The sequence below is a fragment of the Garra rufa genome, chromosome 25, assembly GCF_049309525.1.
Source record: "Garra rufa chromosome 25, GarRuf1.0, whole genome shotgun sequence".
Lineage (NCBI taxonomy): Eukaryota > Metazoa > Chordata > Actinopteri > Cypriniformes > Cyprinidae > Garra > Garra rufa.
The window spans coordinates 16,276,237-16,303,519 of record NC_133385.1 but is presented as its reverse complement, the minus strand read 5'-3'; the positions used below and the strand labels follow the sequence as shown (position 1 = coordinate 16,303,519).

At 36.3% G+C, this 27,283-nt stretch overlaps 2 protein-coding genes across 2 annotated transcripts in view; one reads left to right on the top strand and one right to left on the bottom strand.

The window, feature by feature from the left end:
* Positions 1 to 5,080, top strand: part of ano10b (anoctamin 10b) — a 12,133-nt gene extending 7,053 nt beyond the window's left edge. The window contains exons 6-12 of the mRNA XM_073831604.1: positions 1,107 to 1,162; positions 1,388 to 1,462; positions 1,544 to 1,708; positions 1,791 to 1,982; positions 2,064 to 2,201; positions 3,895 to 4,011; positions 4,747 to 5,080. Of these exons, the coding sequence (XP_073687705.1) occupies positions 1,107 to 1,162; positions 1,388 to 1,462; positions 1,544 to 1,708; positions 1,791 to 1,982; positions 2,064 to 2,201; positions 3,895 to 4,011; positions 4,747 to 4,794 (791 nt within the window). The 3' untranslated portion in view covers positions 4,795 to 5,080. The remainder of the gene's footprint in view (positions 1 to 1,106; positions 1,163 to 1,387; positions 1,463 to 1,543; positions 1,709 to 1,790; positions 1,983 to 2,063; positions 2,202 to 3,894; positions 4,012 to 4,746) is intronic.
* Positions 5,081 to 6,458: 1,378 nt separating this feature from the next.
* Positions 6,459 to 27,283, bottom strand: part of snrkb (SNF related kinase b) — a 33,759-nt gene continuing 12,934 nt past the window's right edge. Inside the window, exons 3-6 of the mRNA XM_073832078.1 lie at positions 13,732 to 13,873; positions 10,811 to 11,023; positions 10,584 to 10,700; positions 6,459 to 9,649 (exon numbers count right to left, since the gene is read on the bottom strand). Of these exons, the coding sequence (XP_073688179.1) occupies positions 8,503 to 9,649; positions 10,584 to 10,700; positions 10,811 to 11,023; positions 13,732 to 13,873 (1,619 nt within the window). The 3' untranslated portion in view covers positions 6,459 to 8,502. The remainder of the gene's footprint in view (positions 9,650 to 10,583; positions 10,701 to 10,810; positions 11,024 to 13,731; positions 13,874 to 27,283) is intronic.

Sequence of the window (27,283 nt, the reverse complement as noted above, 5' to 3'; positions counted from 1 at the left end):
ATATATATATATATATATATATATATATATATATATATATATATATATATATATATATATATATATATATATATATATATATATATATATATATATATTTTTTTTTAATTTTTTTTTTAATAAAATAATAAAACATATAAATGATAGAATATCTAAATAATAAAATATGATTTTTGTAAAAATATAGTAAACATTTGAAGTGGGTCAAAACCTTTCATCACAGTTGTCCTGAAACCAAAACAACAGCTTTGATGAACTTTTTTGATCCACTTCAAATGTTGACTACTGTAGTTAAAATGCACATTGCATTGAGATGTTCAGATTAACTATTTCTTCTTTGATAGATAGATAGATAGATAGATAGATAGATAGATAGATAGATAGATAGATAGATAGATAGATAGATAGATAGATAGATAGAGATATATACATGATCTATTTTGTTACACTGTTTATTTAAGGTTAAATTGTTTAAAAATGTTTAAACAATTTTAATTAAAATGTTTAATTATTGAAATTATTTAGATCTTTACATTGTTATTATTATGTTCCTTCACATATACTCAAAGCTTTGGCAATATTGTATTTTTTACAGTCATGCCATTTTGAATTGAATTGAATTGATAATAAGATTAGATATAGATAGACAGATGGACATACAGATAGGCAAACAGATAGATAGATAGATAGATAGATAGATAGATAGATAGATAGATAGATAGATAGATAGATAGATTAGATAGATAGATAGATTAGATATAGATAGATAGATAGATAGATAGATAGATAGATAGATAGATAGATAGACAGACAGAGATAGATATATAGATTACATATAGATAGACAGACAGAGAGAGACAGATATATTAGATATAGATATATAGATTAGATATAGATAGATAGACAGATATATAGATAGATAGATAGATAGATAGATAGATAGATAGATAGATAGATAGATAGATAGATAGATAGATAGATAGATAGATAGATAGATAGATAGAAATATATAGATTGGATATAGATATATAGACAGACAGACAGATAGACAGATAGATAGATAATGTTATATTATATTAAATATAACTAACTCTCTTGTCTTTTAGAAAATCATAGGGAGGAATCATCTTTTGACTATCATCATACCACCAAAGTCCTTGTGGTGAGTTTTATAATTTTCTACATATTCATATTATGTTTTTTCCCCCCACCACCTTTTCTAAATTAATTAATGTGTTAATGTGTGTTTCACAGTAGTTTACCTCAGACATCTCAAGTGTATTTTAAATGCTAATAGCTGTATGTCTAGAGCAGAGTGTTGTGCAGGACTGTGTAATACTAAATAAAAATGTCCCATGTGCCTTATCTGCCTTTCCCTCTCATTCAGTTCACCTTTTTCAATAACTTTGCTGTGCTGTTCCACATCGCCTTCTTCAAGGAGGACTTGCCTCTTCTACGCAAGGTGGGAATTTCCCCAGAAACCATTCTCACACATAATCCTAAGATTTCCATCTTTACACAATATCCGTGATCTTCTCCACAGAGACTTTCCTCTCTTCTGATCGTGACCCAATTGGTGAATCAGTTCACTGAGGTAGTGGTTCCTTTCCTGGTGGACCATTTCCTCACATCTGCAGACAGGAACCTGAAAGAAGACGATCCAGAGGTGGATCATCTCCAGGCTCAGGGCAGTCTGCCGACTTTCCCAGTGAGTAGTGATCAAATAAGCTTAAATATAATAAATACAAGAATCATATTTTCCTCAAATTCTCAAACTTGTTCCTCTTCAGGGCCTGTTTGCTGAGTACATCGAGCTGCTGGTTCAGTTTGGCTACTTGAGTCTTTTCTCTTGCGTTTATCCTCTCACTGCCCCTCTGTTACTCCTCAACAACCTCACAGAGATCCGCACAGATGCCTACAAGCTCTGCAAGCTCTTCAACAAGCCCTTTTCCGCCCCTGTGGCCAACATGGGCGTATGGCAGGTCAGAATTGTAATCTGTACTGCGTATGTGGATGTTTTATGCCTAATGAGTTATAATGTGTGTCTTTGTCTGTTTTTATAGGTGGCGTTTGAGGTGCTGAGTTTCATCTCGGTCATGTCTAACTGTTGGCTGCTGCTTCTGTCGCCACGTGTGAAGGATCTCACAGAGGACGCCAGTCTCAGCAGCAGCCAAGTTCTCGTCATTGCCGTCATTGTGGAGGTTAGAGAAGAGTTTAGTACAACCTTGGAAAAAGCAGAAGCAATAGTCTGTCCAAAAATTAAAATAGTGACCACAAGATTAAAGGGATTGTTCACTGAAAAATGAAAGATACCCCATGATTTACTCACCCTCAAGTCATCCTAGGTGTACAGTTGAGGTCAAAAGTTTACATACACCTTGAAAAAACGTTAATTATTTCATTAAAATGCATGTTTTTTTTTTATTTAATACTGACCTGAATAAAATATTTCACATAAAAGATGTTTTTATATATAGTCCACAAGAGAAAATAATAGTTGAATTTATAAAAAAGACCCCGTTCAAAAGTTTACATACACTTGATTCTTAATATGGTGTTATTACCTGAATGATTCACAGATATTTTTTTGTTTAGTGATAGTTGTTCATGAGTCCCTTGTTTGTGCTGAACAGTTAAACTGCCTGCTGTTCTTCAGAAAAATCCTTCAGGTCCCACAAGTTCTTTGGTTTTTCAGCATTTTTGTGTATTTGAACGCTTTCCAACAATGACTGTATGATTTTGAGATCCATCTTTTCACACTGAGGACAACTGAGGGAGTCATATTCAACTATTACAGAAGGTTCAAACGCTCACTGATGGTCCTGAAGAAAAAACAATTAAGCATTAAGAGCTGGGGGTGAAAACTTTTGAACAGAATGAAGATGTGTATGCCTACATTTTTTTTATTTTACCTAAATATCATATTTTTTCATTTAGTACTGCTCTTCAGAAGTTACAGAAGATACTTACATGTTTCCCAGAAGAAAAAATAAGTTAAATGTACCCTGATCTTCAAATTCCAAAAGTTTTCACCCCCTCGGCTCTTAATGCATCGTGTTTCCTTCTGGACCATCAGTGAGTGTTTGAAACTTCTGTAATAGTTGCATATGAGTCCCTCAGTAGTCCTCAGTGTGAAAAGATGCATCTCAAAATCATACAGAAAAATGCTAAAAAAAACAATCTTTTATGTGAAATATCTTATTTAGGTGAGTGCTAAATAAAAAATAAAATATGTATTTTGGTAAAATTATTAACATTTTGCAGAAACATTTGACGTCAGCTGTATATGACTTTCTTCTTTCAGATACAAATCAGTTAATATTACAAAATGTCCTGGCTCTTCCAAGCTTTATAATGGCAGTAAATGGCCATTGAGATTTTGAAGTGCAATAAAGTGCATCCATCCATCATAAAAAGTGTATTCGTCTGAAAGAAGAAAGTCATATACACCTAGGATGGCTTGAGGGTGAGATAATCATGAGGCAATTACAATTATTTTGGGTGAACTATCCCTTCAATAAAGATTTGCCTTACCATAAGGATTAGAAACAAAATAACGGTAAAAAAATGGTAGCATTGTTATTAACTCAGTGTGACTAATAGTTCATTCAGGTCATGTTTACTGTGTTGAACGCACATGAACGCCACCACAAAGTGAGATTGTTTTTTTTGAAAAAATCACAGTCCCAATGCTCACAAAATGCTAATGCTAAGCTGTTCTTTAAACACACCTAATGTTGTAATTACGACTTTCCAACTCATAAATATGAAGACAGACAGAATTGTACACACCAAACACCATTTATCTGGAGTGAATTAGCTGGCTGCTAACATGCTAATTTCGTGAATGAATGTTGTAGCTTAATTGTTTCTTACGCTGGTTGGCTCCTCTAGCATGTCCTGATCATGGTGAAGATGATTTTGGCCTTAATGATCCCTGATGAACCGGACTGGGTCCGAATTAAGAGAGAGCAAATCGAGTATCACTCCATGCAAGCACTCAAGAAACAGGTAACTTTAGCTACTAATGCTAACTGTTAGCATTTCATCTTGGTTGTGTTTTGTTTAACAAGCTGTATTAAAGTCTTTATCTATATACAAAGGTGCGAAAAATGTGTAGCAGTAAACATTATGTTAGTTTAGCTGTTAGCATATGTGACCCTGGACCACAAAACCAGTCATAAGGGTCAATTTTCTAAAATTGAAATGTATACATTGTCTAAAAGCTGAATAAATAAGCTTTCCATTGATGTAGGTTTGTTAGGATATTATAATAATCGGCTGAGATACAACTATTTGAACATCTGGAATCTGAGGGTGCAAACAAATCTAAATATTGAGAAAATGACCTTTAAAGTTGTCCAAAATGAAGTTCTTAGCAATGCATATTACTAATCAAAAATTAAGTTTTGTTATATTTATGGTAGGAAATTGACAAAATATCTTAACGGAACATGATCTTTACTTCATATCCTAATGATTTTTGGCTTTTGCTACAAATATACCTGTGCTACTTAAGACTGGTTTTGGGTTCCAGGGTCACATATAGTTCACAAGAGCAGCCATATATTCCAACATTGATAATAATGCTGACAGAATGTAATCTGCTTTTATCACTTTATTATGTGGCTTATCAAAGACTAAAGTCCTCATGCGATTAACCAATCAGTTGTTTTAAATTTAATGTACGTTATGAACTGTTTATATAACTGGAAATTAAATTAAATATGATTTTCTGTCTCACAGAGGATCACGTGCTCTCGTGTGGACGATAAACTTCCTTTGAAGGCCTAAATGGAAGAGTGACCAAAGACTATTTCCATAGAGACAATCGGAAGATGGGAGGTGCTTGGCTGTAAAGTCATATTTAGCTTGCTAATATACCATATGGCACAGTGTACCAAAGATAGCTTCTAAAGTTTACAGGGCGTTTAAGCCCAAGTGTTTGATAGTGGGTAAACATTGAGAATGTATTAATGATTTTTAAACAGAAGTTCACCACAGTCACTCTGGAATAGCTTAGTTAAATTAGTTCTTGCTGTTGTGTGTATATCTGATTTTATTTTTTTGTTAATATATTGTGACGATTTTAACTTTTTATCTTCAGTTGTATTTGTACATTTCATCAAAGTGATTGTATTATCACAGCTGATTTTGCTGGTGTAAATAACCACCCCACGCGTGCTTCACTGAATACAGTTGAAGTCAAAAGTTTACATACACCTTGCAGAATCTGCAAAATGCTAATTATTTTACCAAAATAACAGGGATCATACAAAATGCACGTTATTTTTTATTTAGTACTGACCTCAATAAGATATTTCACATTAAAGACGTTTCCATTTAGTCCACACGAGAAAATAATAGTTGAATTTATAGTTCAAAAGTTTACATACATTTGATTCTTAATACTGTGTTGTTACCTGAATGATCCACAGCTGTTTTCTTTGTTAAGTGATAGTTGTTCATGAATTTCTTGTTTGTGCTGAACAGTTAAACTGCCTGCTGTTTGCAGATTCTTTGGTTTTTCAGCATTTTTGTATATTTGAACCTTTTCCAACAATGACTATGATTTTGAGATCCATCTTTTCACACTGAGGATAACTGAGGGACTATACAACTATTACAGAAGGTTCAAACACTCACTGATGCTTCAGAAGAAAACACAATGCATTAAGAGCTGGGGGAGTGAAAACTTTTGGAATTTGAAGACCAGGGTAAATTTAACTTATTTTGTCTTCTGGGAAACAGGTAAGTATCTTCTGTAGCTTTTGAAGGGCAGTACTAAATGAAAAAAAAATTATATTTAGGAAAAATAAGAAAAATATTAATTCTGTTCAAAAGCTCTTAATACATTTTGTTTGCTTCTGAAGCATTATTGTGCATTTGAACCTTCTGTAATAGTTGCATACGTGTCTCTCAGTTGTCCTCAGTGTGAAAAGATGGATCTCAAAATCATACGGTCATTGTTGGAAAGTGTTCAAATACACAAAAGTGGTGAAAAACCAAAGAATTTGTGGAACCTGAAGGATTTTTTACAGTTTAACTGTTCAGGACAAGCAAAGGAAATAAAATAAAATACAATGAATAAATAAAACAGTTGTGGATCATTCAGGTAACAACACAGTATTAAAAATCAAGTGTATGTAAACTTTTGAACGGCGTCATTTTTATAAATTCGACTATTATTTCCTCTGGTGGACTATATGTAAACATCTGTATGATCACTCTTATTTTGGATAAATTAATTAACATTTTGCAGATTCTGCAACTTTTGACTTCAACTGTATGTTATGGAAATGTTTAGTGATGTAAGTGGCCTTGCAGAAACTCATAAATATTCAAATGACTTTAAGCTGAGAAAACCGCATCATACAATAAACAGCCATACATGAAGATCATTGTGGTCTTGTGCACTAATTCTTAAAAAAAAAAAAAAGAAAATAGGACGACACAAGTGGCAGTTTAATCAGTTTTAATAAATAAATATAAAAATAAATTAATCTCATTGAGACACAGTCATAGTTTTAGTAAGGGTCAATGGGACTATAGACAAAACTCAAATCCGACTTTCGCTGTAAAGCGAATACAGATGCTTTGAAGGATGGAGACCCATGTCGAATGAGAAACATCAAAATAAGAAGAAAATAAATGCTGATTATGAAAATATAGTGCACGTCTGGCTTTATATCACTCTGCCCTCTGATTGGTCCAGAAGGTTGTACTTACAAATCAACCCAGCCTTGATTAAATGTAATATGGGAATGAAAATGAAAATTTCAGAAGATATGGAGATATCTATATAGGCCTATATTTCTTGCTATGTCTCCCCAAAGCACCTTTTACATTATTTACTCCTGTGCATTTGGTCAAGCTTATCTGTGGTCCAAGATATCGCAACAAAAATAAGTGTATTTGAAATTTGCACTTTCATTGGCTACAGTATGTGACAAACAAAAAAATTAACTCACCGGTGACAAGTGCACTACGTATAGCGCAAAAACTTACGAACATGTGAAGGGACTGAATAGCTTTGATGTCCTTTAGAGTACCAAAGTAACAGTAACTACAGTCACATTTGCTATCTAAACATTTATGTGATGCGTTTAGGCTGTTCAGGAGGTAAAAACAACAGTAACCGCTAGCTTCACTCATGCCACTGCAACATACAAAGGCTGGATTTTGTCAATGTACATTTTAAGCTAGGCTCAGCTACGCTATTTAGCATTACGTTAGCATACACCTCTTCAAATGTATTTACAACTATGACACAAGAAACTATACAACCTTTCCGCCAGTCATCAAACTGCTACGTTCACTGAATAAGATCTAAAATGGTGGGTTGAAATGTTTGGTATGTATACGGTGCAAGGGTCAAAATACAACTTCATACCAATAGCATAATATGTCCAAAAGAATATATACACTGTACATGGATATTTCACTGGATATTTCAAACAGCTTATCCCCTTACAACGTATGTTAAAGATGCACCCAGAGGCAGATGATTAAACAAAAATAGATAGAATGTTATGTAAATAATCTCCCTCGCGTATCTCCGCATGTAAAAAAAAAAAGATGTCTTTGTCACCATCTTTCCAAAAAACCCTTGATAACTCTCTAATACTTGATAAAAGCTTCATAATATTTCCAAGAGTTAGCAGTTTTAAAACAAACTCCAAAATATAGCTCCAGGAAGACCAGTCTTCTGTTTTGTGTAATATTATGTCCTCATAATCTCTCAGAATAATCTCTGTTTGAGTCCTCATATATACACAGATATACTTAGCATCTTTCCCTGGTCAGTCCCCTGCTCACAAAATGCTAATACTAAGCTGTTCTGATTTAGCATGCTCTCATAACCATGCTCCTAAACTGTCACTGTTCACTGTATCAATGTGGCGAAGTGTTCTGCTTCCTGCCCCACTGCCTGAGGCTAAAGATGCTAGCAAACATGAGACAGTGGTGTGGGAACAACTTCCAACAATGCCACAGCATGCAACTTCTGAGTTAAAACCTTACAGCTGCTAGCAAAAATGAACCAAATGAAAACCAAAACCGTGTCAGGAATACTACACCGACTGGACGGCAAGTTCTTGAGTCTAAACATCCACTGTTGTGACTGTTCATCGTCTGTTCTTGTGTTGCTCGGAAGCATGGTTTTCACCCACTCGCTTGGTGATCTTATTGTGGTAAAGGTATTACAGTGCAAAATGACAAGTCATTGAATTAAAGCTTCTACGCTAGCAAGACATACGCTATATCTAATAAAAGTCTCTGAGATAGCACAGAATATAGTGAGCAGTGTCAGTAGATACTGGTGTTCATACACAGCATTGCCAGGAGGTTAACTGTTTTACAGGAAAGCAGCAAGGAATGCTGGGTAGGGAAAGAAAAAGATATACAAGCACCTCTGAGGTTACAGTATGAGGTGAGAACAGTTGTAGAGGTTGGAGGGTTTCTGTTGATATCAGTTTGTTCTTTGATTTTGGGATATAACCTCTACAACACATGGCAGCAGTTGTACTGTGCAAATGGGAGGAGCTTTTCTTTAGAGGTGGGCTGGATGTTGAAGGACAATGCTTTCTCGCAGAGCGGGAACTGCAGCAGACGTTCTCGCAAGTTCACGTTCTTGACCTTGCTGGGATCGGCCCGGATAGCAGGGTCAGTGCTTGTGTCCCTGGTTCCCTGGAGGCCTTTCTGAGGTTTAGGTTGTACCTCCTCAGGTTTCTCGACTTCACCCGCAGTCTTGCGCATCTCCACCCCATCGGGACCTAGGTCCACACAGTGGTTCCTTGGCAGGGACCGTGGGGAACCACAAGGGGCTGACACCACCCCAACTTCAAGGAGTCGAGATTTGGCTAGAGTGTTATTGTTGTTTTCTAGAGTGTCCTTTGAAGGTTCACGCTGTCCCCAGCAGCACTGTACAACATCCAGTCTGGGAGGTGGTGGAGGTTCATCTATAATTGGACCTTGAATCTGTTCTCCTTCTTGCGCATCCAAAGACAAGCTAGGGTGGGTGAAAACACCCTTGTCCCTTCCTCTACCTGGTTGCTCTGTGTGGTTCAACTCTTCCATGTGGGCTACTTGATGTTCCACGGTGCCAGAGGTGATGTTAGACACTGAATCCGAAAGCTTCTTTTGCCCTTCCTCAAGTTCTTCTTCCTCAGCCAGAGTTTCACAGTTTCCCATCACTTTACAAGACGGCCTCCTTGTTCTCCTCTCAGTCTCTGATTGCAAAGATGTTCTGGAAGGTTTCAACGAGAGATCTGTCGAAGGAAGAGGATCCAATTTACCTGGTGCCACCTCAAGTTTTGCCTCATCATTCTTCTGCTCATTTTCATCATCCTCATCCTCTTCTTCCTCACAGATTTGCTGTAAGGCTCCAAGGCTCTTGACAGTAGGTTGGTCCGGAGGTAGAGGGCGCAGACCGAGGCTCAAGCAGGGTGCCGTGCTGCAAAAGTCACTGAAGGAGTTGTCATGACGGTTGGGTTTGGGAGCCAGCAGGTCCCCAGATTCACTCACACCACGTCGGGCATAGCCGGAAGACAGAGAACCAAGAGGCGCCAAGGGACCTAAAGGTGTTCCTCTTAGCATATCAGTCCGGGACACTTGGCTCACCAAGTCCAGTGGTTCTGACATGGGTCTCCTGTAACAGAACCAATAACAGTTCTCAGTACAACATATCAGGAACCTTAATGTACCAAGGGTTTTGTGGTAAGATTATCTCTATGACCTAAGACAGGGGTAGGCAAGTTCGGTCCAAGAGAGCCACTGTTCTGCAGAGTTCAGCTCTAACTTGACTCAACACACCTGAAAGTGTACGCTAAGTAAGACCATGATTAGCCGTCTCAGGTTTTTTTTAATTAGGGTTAGAGCTAAACCATGCAGGACATTGGCCCTCTGGGACAGAGTTTGGAGACCCCTTACCTAAGAGCAGGGGGGGTCCAAACTCGGTCCTGGAGGGCTGGTGTCCTGTAGAGTTTAGCTCCAACTTGCCTCAACACACATGCCTGGAAGTTTCTAGTATGCCAAGTAAAAGCTTGATTAGCTGTTTTAGATGTGTTTAATTAGGGTTGGAGCTAAACTCTGCAGGACACCGGCCCTCTGGAACCGAGACTGGAGACCCCTTACCTACGAGCAGGGGTGTCCAAACTCGGTCCTAGAGGGCTGGTGTCTTGCAGAGTTTGGCTCCAACTTGCCTCAACACACATGCCTTGAAGTTTCTAACATGCCTAGTAAGACCTTGATCAGCTTTTTCAGGTGTGTTTAATTAGGGCTGGAGTTAAATTCTGCAGGACAGTGGCCTTCCAGGACTGAGTTTGGACACCCCTGCCTAAGAGGATAAACTACATTCAGATCCAAAATGATCCATACCAGGCATAGGCAAACTCGGTCCTGGAGGGCTGGTGTCCCTGCAGAGTTAAGGTCCAACCCTATAAAACTCACCAGTCTGTGAGTTGAATAGCTTGTTCAGGTGTATTTGATCAGGGTTGGAGCTAAACTCTGCAGGGACACTGGCTCTCCAGGACCGAGTTTGCTAATGCCTGATCTATAGTATGTTTAAGAATACTGGGACTTACTGTGCATGTCTTTGTTCAGGAGAGAGGCTTGACTGCTCTTGCTTTTCTCGAAGGAGTCGTTCTCCCAGCAAGTAGTATGTGGCTGTGATGTGGTTGTATCGGTCAGCCTCCAGTGCTCTATCACAAAACATGCATTTGCATTAACAACTTACATAATGCAACTCTGAAGAGGCCAGGCTATTCTGAGACCAAAACAAAATATCCAAAAAGAATAAAGAGATACCCACTCCTGGATGGCATCTCGGTCAGCAATGCTGCCACTGGTCATGGCCTGCAGTATGAACTCATGCTCCTCGGGTAACAAACTGCGGTGGGAGGTAAGCGGGGCGGCTGTGTTCCCAGCAGGTGAAGGGTCAACACCCTGCAACCATGGGTGGTCCTCAATCTCTGTGAGAGACGCCCGTTTAGCAGGATCCCTCTGCAGCATACGTGAAATCAAACTGATAGGAAAAAAGGAAAATAGGAGGGAGAGAATGATCAGAGATTGTTATTCCTTTTTTACCAGAGCAGAACGAGAACATCAGACATGACCTTCAGTCGGGTGGGGAAAAAATCCCATCTTCTCAAACAGGCTTGATTTTGTCACCCTTCATCACTCTTGCCTCCATCTCACTTCATTTGGTCTCACTCTACTTGCAATTTTCATACTTTCCTTTTCTAGCAATCTTAATAAATATTCTCTGCCTAGCTGACAGGCAATGATTGCACAGGCGCATCTTGCTGTCAGAGGAGACGGAATGAAAAGGAAGTGCTTATCTTTATGCTGATTAATATTCATGAGCACCTGCAGAGAATTGGTGCTTCAGTGAGGCGAACGGAAAGAATACGGAATTGGTTGGAACTCTTGCGATCCAAGATTGTGTGTGTATGTGTGAATGCACTGCACCCAGCTTGTTTATTCAAGGCATTTGAGTGTTTTATTTCACTGCGGATCTGGCACACATTTCTGAAACATGCATTTCACACAGATGACCAGCAGGGGGAGCTGTTTTCCCTTTCCAAGTGTGTTTTTTAGGTCTCTCAGTGTTTGTGTTTATAATCCCACATGCTCCATTGCCCTTGAACATCAGCAGAGTCTCTTGGTGTGTTTAACCTCAAGACCTTAAATAGCCGTGAGGAAAAAGGGCGGGAAAAAAGCAAACTACAGATGAACAGCAAGATGAAAGTCTGCCTGAAGACACAAGTGTTCTCCTCTAAGAAAACCCTTCCCTGTTAAAGGAAGCTTTTGATTGTGGTGGAGATCATGTGACCCAGTCACTATGTTTGGCTGAGCAGCCAAGCCCAGATGTCTAACACACACTCGTACACACACTCTTGCACAATTGACTGATTCAGACCTAAACTCAAGCCTGAGAGCTGTTGCTTTGGGGATGTTCTGACTTCAAATAGCCTGGAATAAACCCACTTAAAAATAACTTCACTCTGACAAAAGGCAGCCTTGTGTAAAAATCTGGTCGCTCTTGAGCTGCGGTGAGCACACTTAAAAGCAGGCTTGTGCGCTGTTAAGAAATTAATTAAAGGGACAGTTCACCTAAAAAAAAAAAGAAAATTCTGTCATTAATTACTCACCCTCATGTCATTCCAAACCTGTAAGACCTTCATTTATCTTCAGAGCACAAATTAAGATATTTTTTAATAAAATCTGAGAGCTTTATGACCCTGCAACTGACACGTTCAAGGCCCAGAAAGTTAGGAAGGACGTTGTTAAAATAGTCTATGTGACATCAATGGTTTGAGCGAAATTTTATGAAGCTATGAGAATACTTTTTTTTTTTTTTAAATGATGACTTTATTCAACAATCCGTGTCTGTCTTCGGCACACAATTACGACAGTACCACGACTATTTTAACAATGTTTATATCTATATCAAATTAATACCTTAATCAGTTTTCCGAAGATGAACGAAGTTCTTACAATTTTGAAAAGACACAAGGGTAAGTAATTAATGACAGATTTTTAATTTGGAGGTGAACTAACCCTTCAAGAATGTTTTGTATATTATAAATAAAGTATCTAATAGGATGCAGAATCAAATGTATTCTATATGAGGGAATTAATGGTCATAATTAGTCAAAAACTAATCATGTAATTATGCATCTGTGTGACAATGTCAATTCAAATCTAAATTCTAAATCATACCCAACCCTTTTTAAAAGCATTACAAAATTATGATTCAAATAATCTACTAAAGCTTAGGTAAGAAGTCAAGCACACCTAACCAAGCTGGAAAATCTAGTTAAAGCCCTTATGAAAAAAAAAAAATGAGGGAGTTGTCTTGACTTGTTACTTTCAGTATCTGTCACCTGGCCCAAGGATGGAAATTCTGTGTCTGTCATAACTTGCTCTTAAATCAACCTCCAAGAACTTTGCTCATCCAAACAGAAGCCTGATTGGCTTCATCTAGAGAGCCACAACATATAACTGGCTGGTACAAGCGTGTGTAAACAGATAAAGTACAGTATGTTCAGATGGGCTCCCGTCTACACATAGGTATGAAGTTTGGCATGAAAGCAGTAAAAACTAGAGTGCGAGGGAGTGGTGTTTGAGAGGCTCTGAGAGTTACACAATGTGTTCCAATGGCACACGGCTGTCAAGCACATCTTAAAAACTCGTCTATTTACTAAAGCATGTTTTTGTGGGCATGCATCAGATCAGCATGGAAGGTCTTTGTGGCAAGGATTTTACCAGGGTCATGTCCTCGGTAATATTGGCTTTCCAGAAATAGTGAACTCAACAGCACCAGCAAAGAAAGAAAAAGACTATTGATACATGACATCTGCTGACCCTGAAGAAACCACTCAGCAGATTTAATAAAACTTGTTACATAATGGCAAACTACCATCATGCTGAAGAGAGGGCCATTTAGATTTCAACACAACGCAAAAACAACTATTCCTGTCGTGTTTTCCAGGGAGAATGTTAAAACGAGCTTAATTTAAGATAACATTGCGGTAACTTGTTTCCCAAGAATGCATCTTCAATTAAATTAATTTTCAAAATGTTTTTTCTTGTTTTATGCATAAACCTAATGTGGTTTTATGCTTTAAAGAAGAAAATAACAAATAAAATTAAATAAAATTAAATTAAAATCTGTTTATTAACTCTGTGTGCGTCTAAGGAAAATCGAAGCTCAGATGAAATACGTACTCTTTGCATTCTGGAGAGACGTGGTTTGGCACAGTGTAGCGACAGTCCATGATCATGATGAGGGTTTCGCTGTCATTGGCCTCTTGAAAGGGTGGATGTCCACACACTAGCATATACAGGATCACACCCAGTGACCAGATATCTGAAAGACACAAAAAACAGATTTTATGTAAAATACTTCTTATTTATTCGAATTATTTATTTGTTAGTCCACAAGAGAAAATAGTTGAATTTATAAAAAAAGACCCTGTTCAAAAGTTTTCATACATTCTTAATACTGTTACCTTTTTGTTTAGTGATAGTTGTTCATGAGTCACTTGTTTGTCCTGAACAGTTAAACTGCTGGCTGTACTTCAGAAAAATCCTTCAGGTCCCACAAAATCTTTGGTTTTTCAGCATTTTTGTGTATTTCAAACTGAGGGACTCATATGTGACCCTGGACCACAAAACCAGTCATAAGGTCAAATTTTACAAAACTGAGATATATACATCATATGAAAGCTCAATAAATAAGCTTTCTATTGATGTATGGTTTGTTAGGATAGGGCAATATTTAGCCGAGATACATCTATTTGAAAATCTGAAATCTAAGGGTGCAAAAAATCAAAATACTGAGAAAATCACCTTTAAAGTTGTCCAAATTAAGTTCTTAGCAATGCATATTACTAATCAAAAATTACATTTTGATAGGTTTACAGTAGGAATTTTACAAAAAATCTTCATGGAACATGATCTTTACTTAATTTCCTAATGATTTTTGACATAAAAGAAAAATCAATAATTTTGACCCAAACAATGTATTTTTGGCTATTGCTACAAATATACCCCAGCGACTTAAGACTGGTTTTGTGGTCCAGGGTCACATATGTAACTATTACAGAAGGTTCAAACACTTACTGATGCTCCAGAAGCAAACAGGATGCATTAAGGGGTGAAAACTTTTGAAATTTGAAGATCAGGGTAAATTGAACTTATTTTGTCTTCTGGGAAACATGTAAGTATCTTCTGTAGCTTCTGAAGGGCAGTATTAAATGAAAAAAAAAAAAAAATGATATTTAGGCAAAATAAGAAAAATGTACACATCTTCATTCTGTTCAAAAGTTTTCACCCACATGCATTATTTTTCCTTTTAGAGCATCAGTAAGCATTTGAACCTTTTGTAATAGTTGCATATTAGCCTCTTAGTTGTCCTCAGTGTGAAAAGATGGATCTTAAAAGTATACAGTCATTGTCGGACAGAGTTCAAATACACAAAAATGAAAAACCCAAGAATTTGTGGGACCTGAAGGATTTTTCTGAAAAACAGCAGGCAGTTTAACTGTTCAGGACAAACAAGGGACTCATGAACAACTATCACTAAACAAAACAAAACAAAAAATATATATATAATCACTATGTTTTCAAGATGCAAATCAAACCGAATCAAATTGTTGTCAGAGTAAATATTTACACGCCTAGAGGGAAGTGTAATTGGATTTGTACAGACAGAAAGGAAGAAACATGTCAAGGGTTTTTATCCAACACAGAAGTCCTCATGTGACACATGCTCACACTATCATAACCAACCAACACACAAACTAAAACGCAAATAAAACCAGCCTTAACCTCTCCAGCAGAGTCAATGTATGTCCTCAGACAATAATTAACCAATTCTCTTAACCAATCATTACATCGCCAATCGCTATGCCTATGGGGCATTGCTTCTCTGACCTAAATGTCCATGAAATTGTTTCCCCATCCAACTCTGTGTGTCAACCACGGATCCCAGGAAGTCTTATGGAACATCATGAACCAAGAACACAGTGAACAGGACACGAAAAAGAGAGAAAAGTACGAGAGGGTGCGTGTAAGTCCCACAGAGACGTTTGCTTAAGTGGCGTACTTTTCCATGGTGGCCTTCCAAGAAAACAACTTCCTCTTTAACTTTTTGCACTCGTGTGATACAAATAGAGCGTGTGGAAAAAAAAGTCTAGGTCTTTCTCTTTTTAAAGTGAGATGATGGTAAGATCACTTATTATATTTCATAACATTTAATTTAACCTTCGATTGCAAAAGGAAAGAGCACTGAGAAAGTGCTCATATATAGTTTTGGTCTAATGCGCTGACCTGACTGGGAGTTAAATACGGCTGCGGTATTCTTGGAGTTTCATTTTGGCAAATATAGAAATTCAGAGAATGGCCAGAGGATGTATGCAATCATTAGAGTTTATTTAGTCCGAGTTATTTTAGTGCTCCAATCTAAAATAGAAAATACAAATTTAAAAAGTTTATTTCAGGTAACTTTTTATTTATTTATTTATTAAGGACCATTTTATTATCTTTATTTTTTAAAATATGGTTTAATTTTAATTAATGATAATAACCCTGCCTTGGATCACCCATGACCCACGTTGATTTCTTCATCATCATCATTATCATCATATCATCATCAACATCATCATTATTACTAATGAAACTAAATAACACTCCTTTCAAAATAAAATAAATAAAACAATTCACATAATAAATAATATATATATTATTAAAATATTATTTTTAATTAAAACATTAACATTAAATGACCTATTGTCATTATTACTAATGACAAATCTTTTAAAATCAAAACAAATTACAATAAAAATAATAGTATTAATAATAATAATAATAATAATAATAACAATAGCAACAACACTCCTTTTAAAATGAAAACATTAAACAACCTATTAATAGTAATAATAATAATAATAAATAATAATAAATTTAATGTTAATAATGTTTTCATTTAAACATGAGTATTATGATTATTATTACTACTACTAATAATAATAATGACTAATAATGACAATAACAAATCTTTTAAAATAAAAACAAATTAATAATAATAATAATTATAAACATTAATGTTAAACATTATTAACATTAAATTACATTTTCTCAGTGTTAATAACAAATCTTTTTAAATTAAAACAAATAATAATTTAATGTTAATAATGTTTTAATTTTAAAAGTATTGTTATTATTATAATTATTTCAAATGATAATAACAAATCTATTAAAATGAAAACAAATTACTATAATAATAATAACAACAATAATAATAATACTCCTTTTAAAATTATTATTATTATTGTAATTATTAGTAAAACACTATGCAATACAATACAAATTATTATTAGTAGTATAATATTAACACTTTTTTAAATTAAAACATTAAATGACCTTTTATTAATAATAATTAGGGATGCACCGAAATGAAAATTCTTGTCTGAAACCGAAAAAGACGAAACCAAGGCCGAAAACCGAAACACCGAAAGAATTGCGCCAATTATTAGTACCATTGCATTTATGGCTATGACTGTGTACTAATCTTACTAAAATCAAGGCATTGCAATTGCAGAAATTAATATTAAAGTTTCAAAGAATAAATCAATTATATTAATTTAAACAATTATTATCATCAATCAAGTATTATATTACTTAACATTTACATATATTTTACTGCCTTGGTTTAAATTGTTTAATTGTTTAATTTTTTATAACACATTATCTTGTGGATCCATCAGTTCACATTTACAACTCTACGCGTTTCTCTTCCAGCAGGAGGCGCTGTCAGAATGCTAGTACACAAAGCAGCGCAGCAAATGAGTTTGAAACGTGCAGCGCTCATATTTATTCAATGGATAGCCTTTTGAAGTTTCATCGCAATTCTTGTCTTTCAGTCCCCACATTTAAGACCACCTGAAATCATAATTAAGACTTTCTTAACCCCTAATAACACTGCAGTCATCGATGAAAATTAAGAGCTTTATTTCAATAACAAACCTTACACAAAATACATTTCTTTTCATTTTTTTCCCACCATGTTCAGGGCACAAGAAAAATATTCGGGGACTAAATTAATATCAGCATATGAAGTATAATCGTCTCTCATTGTCTCTGAGAGAATGCACGTCAGATGCTGAAAGCACAGTTTTTACTTTCACTTTAACATATTGCGCAGTTTTCCCGTTGCTTGTGTGATATCCATTGACTCACCTCCATGGTTTAAAACATAAATATTTATAAAAATACAGTATATAGAAAAGACATATCTTTAAAATATTGCGACGTAACCAACGTAAAGCCATTGTTTTTCACTCACTGAAAGCTACATCTGTCTGTCTCTGCTCTCATCACTGGCTGCACGCACCACTGCAGACACACCCCTCTTGAAATTTCGGCATTACAAGTTTTGCAAATCGCTATCTGTTTGTCTTTCTCAGATATACTGAAATACGTCCACACCGTAGATGTGTTGCTTCAGACAAGCACGTGCAGCGTGCAGGTTTCTGTTTGCGTCAACATGCTGTTTCGGCCGTGTTGTCTCGGTGATAAAAATCTTTCGGTGGCCGAATATTCGGTGCATCCCTAATAATAATAATAATAATAATAATAATAATAATAATAATAATAATACAGTTAAAAATATAAAACAATACAGTTAAAAATATAATAATAATAATAATAATAATAATAATAACAATAACAAATCTTTTAAAATGAAAACAAATTATGCTAATAATAATAATAATAATAATAATACAGTTAAAAATATAATAACAAAAATAATACAGTTAAAAATACAATAATAATAATAATAATCATCATCATCATCATCATCATTTTGATGTGCCAACTTCTTAAACTGTCATTTAAACAACACCTTCAAATCAGACATGCTGGTTTCAGTGTGTGTGTGTGTGCGTGTGAGACGATAAATTCTGTGTGAAAGAGCATCTACTGTGTGAATCAGAGCAAAGTATCAGCGTGAGGGACAGTCCAGAGAGACAACATTGTCCAAACAGTGTCTCTACTGCTCTAACAATAAGCCCTCTCTTCTGCTCTCTGTACTGCGTGTTCCTCCACACAGAGAGACAGACAGACATGAGCACTGTGTGTCCCGCACTGACACACACACACACACACACACACACACACACACACACACACACACACACACACACACACACACACACACACACACACACACACACACACACACACACACACACACACACACACACACACACACACACACGTTGGGTTTACATGTTTTATGGGGACATTCCATAGACGTAATGGTTTTTATACTGTACAAACCGTATTTTCTATGGCCCTACACCTACCCTACACCTAAACCTAGCCCTCACAGGAGATTGTGCACACTTTTACTTCCTCAAAAAAAACTCATTGTGCATGATTTATAAGCCTGTTTCCTCATGGGGACCTGAGAAATGTCCCCACAAGGTCAAAATCTACTGGTATTCCTATCCTTGTGGGGACATTTGGTCCCCACAACGTGATGAATACCAGGTACACACACACACACACACACACACACAGAGATATTTAACCACGATATTTAACCACTATTGGACACAAATTGGATTTTTTCTTTAAGCACACTCAAATGCTCTTAATATAAATATGGTCAGACATGCATAGAAATGACACCAAAGTGCTGTCGTGATTAAACTGCATAAAAATCATGATGTCCTTATTTAAACAAATCCATTAATTTTATAACTAAAACCTAATTTTAGTACTCAGCCTGTTTTCATAATTGAACCATCTTAGCTATTATTTATCACAAACACAACCAATGCACTTTGTAAGAGAACATTTGCCTTGACAAATAATGTTATGTGTGGAGGTGGCAGAAATAATCAGTCATTTTAAGCTTTTCTTATCTTGCTCCATCTAGTTAAAATAAAATAAGTCACAGCAAGAGTCTTTTAGAGCGACACAGCCAGTATGAGCACAGTTTTAATGTACAGCGCACCTCTCTGTGCGTGAGTGCCATGTGACTACAGTTTACACAAAACACATTACACATAATGACGGCTAACAAGGAGCTGCTGTGTGTGTCGATCTGTGCTGAGGTTACATAATGTGACAACAGCGTGTGAAACAGAATGTCTTGAGACTTGAGGGCTTGTACAGACTCTAAGATTCAAGGATTCCAATAGTAGACAGTAGAATCTCTATAGCTATATAAAATCGATGTAATAATAGTAGAAATGCACACTTTTGAATCTTGAGGCCTGTTTACACTAGTGCGTTTTTATTTCAAAAAAGAAATGAAAACGATCCATGTCTACAGTAGCGTTTTCACTTCATTTTAAAAACGATCTCAGTCCACACTACACAACCCGAAAACTCAGGTCACATGACCATTCATAATGAGCATGAGCCGTCAAAGATACGCAGAGTGAATGTGGGCAGCCACACCATATATTTTTTAAAAGTCTCCATTTTGGTCCGTTTACCTGTTCACACTTGTCATGTTCGGTTCGATTAAAACAAACTCTGGTGCGATTGCTCTGTTAGTGCAGTTCATTTGAGTAAGTGTGAACGCTGCCATTCCAACCCTGGTGCGCACCAAACAAGCAGACCGAGACCGTTAAAAAGATGGGTCACGGTCCACTTCCAAGCGAACTCTGGTGCGGTTCGAATGAAATATGAATGCGATATGGACCAAATACTTCAAAACTAACCAAAGACAGGAAGTAATGACAAGATGGATGCTATGCGACATGATTTCATGAAGGAACAAGCGGTGTATCCAAAACAAAATGAGTAGAGGGCAAACGTGGAGCAACGAGGAGGTAAAGTGCCTTTTATGAGCTCTTTGTAAGTTTGCAGATGGTGACAATAAAATCATATATACAAGCAACAAAGAGCATGCTTAGTCCAGCAGACGGCATTAGGTGTATTGCGCCTTTTCCTTTTGTTTATAGTGTTCAGTTAGCCTGGCTAACGCCAAACCTCGCCATGATGACAACATCATGATTCGTGGTCTGGGAACCACATGTTCATTTTCTCGTATTTGAGGCGTGGTTTACGAATGCCCAGAGCCGTTTATTGGGCGCTACGAATGTCTATCAAATGCGCCTGTGCGTAGCTCATAGCCAATTATTTCAATTATACCAGATGACGTATGTAGAACTTGCATTCTAAACTACTTAGAACACTATCTAACACCGTGTCTACACCTGACGCGAGCGGCGCGGCGCGACAAAATACAATAGAACCCATTATGTTGTCTACACTGGATGCGGCACGACACAGCAAATCCCCAACTGTCGCGTCCGGTGTAGACACGGTGTAAGGCTGCATCGAAAGATAACTTTGCATCTGCTGCCATGCTGGATCCATGATTATAAACAAACTGCTTCGGTGAGTCGCATAGAAGGCGTCATCGTCTAGCTGCTCCCTCCCTGTTCTGTGATTGGTTCCCTATCTGAGGTGAAAATTTGAAAATAAAATTAAAATCGCGCTGCACGCAAGGCAGCATGGGAAAACCCAGGCTAGTGTTCAGTGGTTTCCGTCACAAAATATACATCACTCAACACGACCAAACAGGTTGTAAACATATTACTATGCCTTTAGGTTCAGTATCTTTAGGTTCACTGTCAAAAATGCCAGTGTGAACGCTAAGCGGACCAGAACCAAATGTATCATTTTCCTTTTTGGTCCGGACCAAATGAACCAAATGAACTGAACTACAAGTATGAACACCCTAAAAAGTGACCCCGGAGTTTTCAAATGAAAACGGGGACTGCAGTGTTTTAGAAAGTCTCAGTTTTCGAGGTTCGAAAATGCCGGAGTAGTGTAAAAGACAGGTGTAACTGTAGGTTTTGCATTTTAAACGAAAACGCACTAGTGTAAACGTAGCCTTAGAATCTTATTTTTAGAATGTTTAAAATTTTTGAAAATGATCTCTGATATGGAATTCTAGGAGTCTTTAAAAAGTTTCTTATTTACAAATCTATAAAATTTTGAAATGTTTGGAAACTTTGAATCTTTAAGATCTTTGAAATCCTTATAATCAATCAAAAATTCTGAATATTAAGACATTATGAATCTATAAAAATTAAACTATACCATTTTAAAATTTTAGTTTTTTTTTTTTTTCATTAAAACTTTTCATGCTTTTGAAAGAAGTTTTTTTTTATTTGATAACAGTTGTGCTGCTTAATTTTTTTGTGAAAACAGTCCTATATTTTTAGGTTTCTTACCTAAATAGATTTTCCCATCTGAATTCAAAAGAACAGCATTTATTTGAAACAGAAATCATCTGTGACATTATAAACGACTTTAATGCAGAGGTAACTGCATGTTGAAGAAGGTGTGTGTTATCAGTTAAGTGTGTTGTGTGTGTGTGTGTGTGTGTGTGTGTGTGTGTGTGTGTGTGTGTGTGTGTGTGTGAGTTTGTGAGATGTCACTGAGTCAGTCTCTCCCAGCTTATCTATATCAGAACATCTCTGATCAGCAGTGTCGACAACCTGAATCCTGATGACACTGAGCTGCTACACACACACACACACACACACACACACACACACACACACACACACACACACACACACACACACACACACACACACACACACACACACACACACACACACACACACACACACACACACACACACACACACACACACACAAAAAGAATAAAAGAAATATTTCCACATACAGTGGAAACGGACACTTGTCTGTTCACTAGATATCAGCTTCCCAGAGAGGCGGTCTACGCTTTCCCAGCTCTCTCTCTCTCTTGCTACTAAGGTTAATGACATCAGCTTGACCTAGAATTGCTAGACAAAAAGGCTTTCCAAATGAAGTTTCAGATGCCAACCAGTGTCCAGTAAACTTCAGGAGCTGATTAAACTACTAGGCAGCGGGCCACAGGGTCAGCCGATGGGTATTGCCGTAGCTTTTATTTTGGCAGAAAACCGCAGCGAGACCTTAAAGCTTCTCTTTTGTTGACAACAGCAGGTTTATAAGCATTTCATATTTGCTTCAGCAAGTTTAGGAAGATGGATGGCTCCAAAATGCACTATAAGGGATCTAAACTCAGAGTAGATGCATAGATAAAGTTCAAATGAAGCAGCATATACTGTGAACAGAGAGATCATAAGCTGCCAAGCTTCACTCTGAAACATGCTGAGCATATACAGTTGAGGTCAAAAGTTTACATCCTCCTTTCAGTATCTGCAAAATGTGAATTATTGTACCAAAATAAGAAGGATTATGCAAAATGCATGTTATTGTTTATTTAGTACTGACCTGAATAAGATATTTCTCATAAAATATGTTTACATATAGTCCACAAGAGAAAATAAAAGTTTACACCCCCTGTGTTCTTACCTGAATGATCCACAGCTGTGTTTATTTGTTCAGTGATAGATGTTCATGAGTCCCTTCTTTGTCCCGAACAGTTAAACTGCCTGCTGTTCTTCAGAAAAATCCATCAGGTCTCACAAATTCTTTGGTTTTTCAGCATTTTTGTGTATTTTAAACCTTTTCAACAATGACTGTATGGTTTTGAGATCCATCTTTTCACACTGAGGACAACTGAGGGACTCATATGCAACTATTATAAAAGGTTCAAACACTCATTGATGCTCCAGAAGAAAAAAAACATGCATTAACCCAGGGGGTGAAAACTTTTGAACAGAATGGAGACGTGTACATTTTTCTTATTTTGCCTAAATATCATATTTTTTTTAATTTAGTACTGCCTTTCAGACACTTCAGAAGATACTTACATGTTTCCCAGAAGACAAAATAAGTTCAATCTACCCTGATCTTCAAATTCAAAAAGGCTGTTAAGAACAGCAGACAGTTGTTTAAGGGACTCATGAATAACTATCACTAAAAAAACCCCGGCTGTGAATCATTCAGGTTAGAGCACAGTATTAAGAATCAAAGGGATGTAAACTTATTTAAAATACTCTTATTTTGATCAAATAATTAACATTTTGCAGATTCTGAAAGGGGGATGTAAACTTTTGACCTCAACTGTATTTATAGGACTTAAAAACCCAAATTATGTTATAGCTTAGTGGTGGGATTTATTTTGATGAATTGTGTAGCCCTACAAAACACAAGCGTCCAGTTCTACAGTATTTATTGTTAATGCACCCGTCAGCTTGGTAGAAGCCAGCTAAATTAGCTGAATTATGTGGAGTCAAGAACCATTGAGAGTCAGGTGAGCCCGTATTCAAGCTAAAATGCCAACTGCTAAGCTACAGCTATACTGAACCTTTTCCATTGTTTATATGCATGTTTACTGCTCATTCTGACTGACCCAGTAAGTTTAACATCTATAACGCATGACTACTCAGCCCTTATCTGCTCTGGTTCTACCGTAGGTAGATTTCGCTTGGAGAGAGGTGAGACAAGCCCTCAGGTTCACACGCTTCTAGCATCCTAGCATGTGTGTGTGTGTGTATGTGTGTGTGTTTGAATATAGCCTCCTTTGCACGCTTTGCTGGGTCTCAGCAGAGACTGACCCACTTTGCGCAGATCTAATCCTGGCACATGCAGCCTCTGTGAGAATTACTGTCCCATCGTCACATGACACTCTGGCAGAAAATATCATACAAATATGATATTAATAATGTCAGAGCAAAGGAGCAGAAGGGCACACATCTGTGCTCTAGAAATCCCTAGTGAACTGAAACGAGAGAAAGACGGCAAGAGAGACAGACGGGTTTAGTGTCAGTCCTGTAAGTCTTCATCCTCCTGTCTGTGTCACAATGTTAAGCTCAAGTGTCCTCTAAAGTCTGTCTCTGTCATAAACTGAGTCTCCAGCTTCATGACATTTTTTCACTGTTCGTCATAAGCCTTGCTTTTATAAGACAGTGTGTCAAGCTAAAAATAGTTAAACTTGCAAAACACATCTCCAGATCCCTACATTGTGTTCTATTCTGTTGCACTTCAGCTATTTTTGGACACAAGAACTTGATGTACCCTAAGAGACACATTAGACCAGGGTCAGTGAAACCCAAAACTGGGCTATTTATTCCAAGTTTCCCTAAGACCAAATAGGCAAATAGTCATTCAGTTGGAGGCCCGTTTCCACCACTGAATAGAAAAAAAAAAAAAGGTTACTGCAATTTATCTCACAATTCTGACAACTAAAAACATTAGATGATTAGATCTTAAATCTATGAATCTTCAAGCTATAAATCTCTAGAATCTACAAATCTTTGAATCTATGTTGAATCTTTAGAATCTATGAATCCATGAATATTTAAATCTATGAATTTATCAGTCAAACTAAATTTTTGAAACTATGATTCTGTTAAACTTTGGAACTCTCAAATCTGAAACTTTCAGGAATGCTTAGAATCTATTCTTAATCTATGAAGCTTTGAATTCTCTAAATGAGAATGTTTAGAACTTTTAGAATCTGTGTGTCTAATATTTTAATGAATGAATCCATTAATCAATCTACTGTATAAATATTTGGAATTTTAAAACCTGAATCTTTGAAACTATGAATCTTTAGGATCTCGGAATCCATGTTAAATCTGAAAATTAAGAATGTTAAATCTACAGAATCTTAAGAATTAGAATAATTGAAACTATGAATCATTATGAATCTTTAAAACTATTTTAAACTAATCTCTAGAATCTACGAATCTACGAATCTATTAGTATTTGAATCTATCAATTTATGTTCATATATACACTGAATCTATGAATTTATGTTGACTCTACATTTTTGAATTAACTATGAATCTGTTAAACTTTGGAATTCTAAAAACTGTGAATATCTCAAAGCTTTCAAAAATCTTTCATGAATGGTTAGAATTAATTCTAAAGAAGCTTTAGAATCTCTAGATTAAAATCTGTGTATCTAACATTTTAATCCATTAATCTATTAATCAATCTACTGTATGAATCTTTGAAATATGTATCTTTCAGTCTTTGGAATTTTAAAACCTGAATCTTTGAAATGACAAATCGTTAGAATCTGAATCCATGTTAAATCTATGAAGGGCATTCAATTTATGGAATCATTAGAATCTTACCTTTTTAGAATCTTTGAAACTATTAAACTTTACAATCTTTCAAACCATGTTAACACTTTGAAGGATGTTACATTTATGGAATCATTAGAATTTAAAATGTTTTGAATCTTTGAAACTATGAATCTTTCAATCTTTGAAACTACATTTAGAATCACATTTAGAAACTACACTAGAATCTTTAGAATTTATGAATCTTTGAATCGTTTGAATCTTTACTCTCAGAGCAGTGAAATAGAACAGTTACATACTATAGTTCAAAGTCTGTGCTCAGCTCACATCTGTGCTATAGAAAGCTCTACTGAACTGGAACAAGACAATAACAAGAATGAGAAAGAGACAAAACAATTCATTGTCAGTCCTGTTACTCTTCATCCTCCTGCCTGGGTCAATGTTAAGCTCAAGTGTCCTCTAAAGTCTGTCTCTCTGCTTGCCCCAGTCTCTCTCTCTCTCTCTCTCTCTCTCTCTAACTCTCTCTCTTTAAATCTGCTTTTTTTTTTCATTTCTCCCCTCGCTTTCGCCATATATTGAGTCTCTGGAGCTTAATAAGGTGACTGGGTCTGAACAATAGAATGGATGATGGATAGAAGGAATGTGAGTTCACGACTAGCCACATTCATCCTGCAAACAATTTTAAAAGACACAACATTACAGCACACACTGTACAAGAAATTCCCAGACCAAAGCACTGCCTGACACAACAGAAAAATGTACAGTGGGCAGCAAAAACAGTCTATACATCCCTGTGGTCGGGTGATATGGGTTTTTAATGGTCTTTGTCAGTGGTGTATGAAATCCATTTCACCCTTAATTTTCTGGATATTCTATAAGAATTTGACTCTTGTGCGAGTTTGCTGCTGGGATTCTGAATGCAGTCAGTTGGGTCATGTGTAAGTTTGACCTGACACAAATCTCCTAGCCTGACCCCTGCTAGAGCACAGATGTGCTGTTCATTCAGTAGAAATTTTCCGCTTTGCAAACGGCAGCGATTAAACCCAGAAGAGGCACGTGGGGAGAGGAGAGCGAGGTATCCCGGTGTTCTTGTGACACAGACACAGAGTTTGATGTGCAGGCCCGCGCGCTTCTGAGATTTAATCCCTTGGCTTGGAAGATTAGTTTGACTGCGCTGCATGTAAATTAAGAGTCTGAAAGGACAGAATTTAGCCCTCAACTGAAGTCTGATTGACTGAACAAAATGACACACTTGTGTCATGTACAGATAGAAAAGAAAATTCTTTGAAGTCTTAAAATGTATGAATTTTTAAAAATACAAATCTTTAGAATATATGAATCTTTAGAATCTCTTTTCAATCTATGAATCTTAAAATCTATGATTCTTTGAAATTCTGAATCTTTAGAATCTATGAATGTTTAAGATTTTTCAAAGAATTAGTCTTAAATCCATAAATCTTTCAAAGTATAAAATCTTAAAATGTATAAATCTTTGACTTTACAATCTATGAATCTTTAGAATCTCTTTCAAATCTATGAATCTTTAGGATTAGAGTCTTAAAATCTTAAAAATCTATAAATCTTTGGAATCTCTTTTCAATCTATGAATCTGGGATTTTTTAAATAACTCTTTTTAAATGAGTCTTAAATCCATAAATCTTTCAATGTATGAAAATTTAATTTATGAATCTTTAAAAATGACAAATCTTTAGAATCTATGTTTTTTGAGGAAAACATTTTAGGATTTCTCTCCA